Genomic DNA, 4,637 nt, shown 5'->3' with positions numbered 1-4,637 from the left:
TCATGGATTTCCCTTAGGAGATAGTTGGCATCATGCGGGTCAACGAAGCTGAGAAGCGGTCCTAGGTAAGATCGCCGATACAAATTGTCATCTTTAATTTGATAATTCAGTGCCTTAAAGCGTATCTTCCTAGCTTTTGGTTTTCTTTCGGGTAAGATACCGGCGGATAGGAAGTTGACGATTGGTGCTATCCAAGATGCATTGGAAGTGGTGATAACCCATACTTCCTTTGTGGGAACTGAAGGAGTGCGGAGGATCTCGACGAGGATATCTTTCTCAAGGTGTTCAAAGCTTACCAACGCCAGCTTTCTTAGGGTGTCAACTTGCTTGTTTTCACTACCCTTGATGTGGATTGCTTTGCATGTGGTGTTGGTTTACATCAGCAACTTGGTTGGGCCAGATATAAAGCCATTTTTTCATCTTTTGCTTCGTAAGACCCCTCAATTTGGTTTGCCACTAGCATGGAGTCATGAACCTCCAAGTGTTTAGCGCCCAATTTCTATTCGATCCTGAGGCTCGCCAAGAAGGCTTCATATTCTACCTCATTGTTCATGCTTTCGAATTCGAGGCAAACAGCATAGGTGAATTCATGGCCCTCCGGATCCACAACTCTTAGCCCAGCTCCTAAACCACCGTTTGAGGCCCGTCCGTGGAAAGCCTCCAAACGTTTTCATTATCTTATGCCGCGTAAACTTCTAATTCCTGGCGACAGTCTTCTTCCCGTGCTATGGGTACTTCTGCGATGAATTCAGCCAGCACCAGACCCTTTATCGCGGTTCTTGGCTTGTATTCTATCGCATGTTCTCCCAATTCTATATCCCACTTTGCAAGCCTTCCCGAGAGTTCTGATTTGCAAAGCACATTGCACAGCTTGTAATTGGTCAGAACCTTGACCTAGTGTCCTTGAAGTACCTGTGCAAGCATCGTGAAGCTTGGACTGGTGCGAATACCAGTTTCTCTAGAGTATCTGGTTTTTACGTCTATTAGTGTGTAGCTGACGTAGTATATGGGGGTTTGCACCTTTTCCCTGTCTATCATTGTACAGTGTCGACCGCCCTATTCGAAGCGGAGAGATATAATGTTAGTGGCTCCTTCGGAAGCGGCGCGGTCATCGTGGGGAGCTCGATCATTCGGGACTTGATTTCTTGGAAAGTAGATTCCACCTCTGGGGTCCAGCGGAACTGCGTCTTCTTGAGGCAGTTACGGAGGGTAGACACAAACGGGAACGATTTATCTGCGTGGTTTGCCAAAAATCTATTCAAATCCATAAGGCAACCATTCAGTGTCTGGACCTGTTTTAAGGCGGCGGATGATGGCATTTTGATGATGGCTCCCACCTTCTCCGGGTTTTCTTTGAATCCATCCTTGGTGACTATCACACCTAGGAACTTACCCTCCGCTATTCCAAACAAATGCCTGTTTACCCGAACTATATACCCGAAAAAAATCCCAAAATTTTTTTATTATTAATTTTATTTTTTTTCTTAACCTTTTGTATTTAAGATATATATTAAAAGTATTATTTATGTTTTATATGCTATCAAGTTTATATATAAAGTTTTACAAAACTTATAGTATCATTATTTACTATGATAACATTTATATAGACGTAATGTGCCATATTTTATATTGTAACAGTTCATATATAAATAAAAATATACACGATAACCATAATGGTAAAAAAATCTACTTAAAAATTCTAACGAAATTCTTTTAACAATCTATGGGTATACCCGATACCCGACGGGTAATTACCCGACACATACCCGACGGGTAATGGGCCAAGTATGGGACTAAATTTTATTATCGGGTACAAGTATGGGATTAGCAATACCCAGCCCAAAGCCGCCCGTTGGCATCCCTACTGATCGGCGGTGGCCATATGGATCTGATGATACCCCTTGTAGGCCTCCAAGAAACATTTGAAGCGAAACAGAACCAACGCATCCACCTCTAAGCGGAAATGGGCAACGGTCCTTTGGGCGTGCTTTGTTTAGATCTTTGAAGTATATGCACATATGCCATTGGCCGTTTGACTTTGGTACCATGACTAGATTTGCGACCCATGTTTGGTATTGGATGGCGCGTATAATTCCCGCGTCCACTAGCTCTCGGACTTGTTCATTGCACGCCTTTGTTCGATCAGGTCCCATCTTTCTTCTCTTTTGCACGCCTTTGTTTGATCTTGGTATCAATCGTGATACTTTTATCCAACATTTCTTAATTAAGCATTTGGATGTGATTTCTAAGAGAATGTTGTAAATGGTTATATGAATGACTATATTTACTCTTTGTATCACATGCTCATATTTATATTGCCATCAAAATAAGGAATGTATCATACAATGTGTGACCCTGTTGCACTAAGGGGAGCAAGTTGTTTCATCTAATGGTTGAAAATTAGCACGTCTTCTACATACAAATAGATAAGAATTTGATGACTTGAATATTGCACATGCTTTACTTCTTAAGCGAACACATTAATTTGCTATTGTCATTTATTGCTATTGTCATTTATGGATGCTCTCCTCATTATCCTATATATTAATTTGTAACTTACTTATGGTTTGCGAGTTGTACCGTTTGGTGAATTTGTTATACCAGCTTTAATAATCTGCACCTTAGGCTTCAGTAAATATAACCTCCTGCTTTCGTTCCACGTGTGTTCCACGTATTACGTATCATTTACATGTGTTGCTCTGTTGGTTTGTCTACCGGCTTTTCTTTACCTTCTCTGCCTCCTCTTCCTTCCACCATGATCAATCAAGCCTTAATCGAGAGCCTGTTTTCATGTTTCTTAGAGAGAGAGAAAGAGTTGTTGCCCTGCGTTGTCGGCGGCTTTCCGGCCGTCTATGGCGGCTACGGTGGACGGCGACTGTGTTCGTTCTATCTTGAAATGTAGTTGGTGGTTGTCGCAATCCCTAACTACAGTGAGCCTAATTGAGATTGAGAAGGTGAGCCTTGATTCGAATGCATTTTTTATTTCTGATTAAAGGTTTTTCTTCACCATTACGTTAGTTTATGTAGTCTTAATTATTCTTTGACTTAAACAACTACATTTATCTGTTATGTTTTTGTTAATTATCAGCTTTCCTTTAACTAGTTATAAACGTGCAGGTATTTAGGACACTGTGTTTAGATCCATTCGCTAGCTCTTCCTCATTCATGTTGTCGGAGGTAACTTCTGTTATGGTTATTTTACCTATTTACAACAATCGTGGTGGGAATGATTAGTGTTTTGCTAATTACTATAAGGTTTTCTGGGATTTAACATATTAAACAATAGATCAGTGTATAACTGATGTGAACTGCTACTATTTTGGTTAAAATGCATTTTTTAAATCCTTATATACACTGCACATGGGGTGTTCGATGAAATGCATTTTCGTACGTTTGGGCTCTAGAAAGGCTGTGATGGTTTTCTGAGCCCTATCTGTTTGAAGAGGTTGCTTTCAATAATTTTGTTTTGATTGGTGCAGTTGACTTCTGCTACAAGCATGGGTAAACCATGAGAATTTCAGCTGTTGATATTGGTGTTCTTCAAACCATGCATTTTATATTTTGAACGGCTTTCAATATGGGCCATTTGGCTCGGCCAGATTTCGATAATAATGGGTAGGACTCAAATCAAATCCGGTATGATTTGAGGTTAGATTCTATGAATTTTGACTCCAAATTAGTGGATTTGTAGTGTGTGTACCTGTATTTTATACCATTGTTTTTATTTGAACAATTTCAAATGGGAAATAAACAAGTTTTTTTCATGCTGCTTATGATAATCTTTCTGCATTGGTATAGGAAAGCTAACTGAAGCAATTCAAAGATTTGCTGACTATATGCAAAAAGAAGTCACGGTTAAGCTACATATGTGGACGACAATGATGATGATTCGAGGGAGCTGATTAACATTTGCTTAACTAAGGTTTGTTTTGAGTTTATCATGTAACTTTAAACTATGTTGTGGCTGATGTTGTAAAGTTTGTTTTAATGTGAGATGTGTATTAGGATTTCCCCACATGTTTTGGAGGATTAACTTTTTTTTGTTTTGTTTTTTTTTTCTTTTATATTCTTCTTATATTTTTGCAACGTATGTATCTTTTATATGCTACCATTTGATTGGTTTGTTGGAATTGTCTGCTATTAATTAGTATATATAAATGCAAATGTTAGAATGTGATGGATACTTGACCCATCATTCAAAGAATAGAAAACGTAAAATAAGTAAATGTGTTGTGCGTCGTTTTATTTTCTATCAAAATGGTTTTGCGGGGTCGAAAATACTAGTTTCTAATTATTTAGTTAATTATCAAGTTCGTTGTGTTGCATTAACGGTTGTTTATTATATAATGCATTTTTATATATTTTGACTATTTAGGTCATGATGGATATTATAATCGTTGTTGCAAGTGGCATCAATTTTGGAAATGAAATAACTTAAAGTTATCTTCCAATATTGGAATGGAGTACATGGAATTGAACAATTAGGGTTTGTTTGGTATAAGGTAATGGAATGGACGACGGAATGAAATGAACGTGGTAATGGAATGGACAAAGGAATATAATGAGTTATTACCATTCCAATGAGATGTTTGGTTACTACATAGGAATGAAATGAATGATTAATTTGTGTTGTATGT

At 38.3% G+C, this 4,637-nt stretch overlaps 1 protein-coding gene across 1 annotated transcript; it reads right to left on the bottom strand.

Moving 5' to 3' along the window:
- Positions 1-1,034: 1,034 nt before the first annotated feature.
- On the bottom strand, positions 1,035-2,153 carry LOC143630987 (uncharacterized). The gene is made up of 2 exons (XM_077099857.1): positions 1,835-2,153; positions 1,035-1,429 (listed from the first exon to the last, which is right to left on the bottom strand). Exons 1-2 carry the CDS (start codon positions 2,151-2,153, stop codon positions 1,035-1,037), a joined length of 714 nt encoding a protein of 237 aa, XP_076955972.1.
- Positions 2,154-4,637: the final 2,484 nt, after the last annotated feature.

This window comes from Bidens hawaiensis, unplaced genomic scaffold, assembly GCF_021521415.1.
Source record: "Bidens hawaiensis isolate Kalapana, Puna unplaced genomic scaffold, B.hawaiensis_p1.1 tig00005873_1, whole genome shotgun sequence".
Taxonomy (NCBI): domain Eukaryota; kingdom Viridiplantae; phylum Streptophyta; class Magnoliopsida; order Asterales; family Asteraceae; genus Bidens; species Bidens hawaiensis.
The sequence above is the reverse complement of the archived record's forward strand: the minus strand, read 5'-3'. Positions and strand labels throughout refer to the sequence as shown.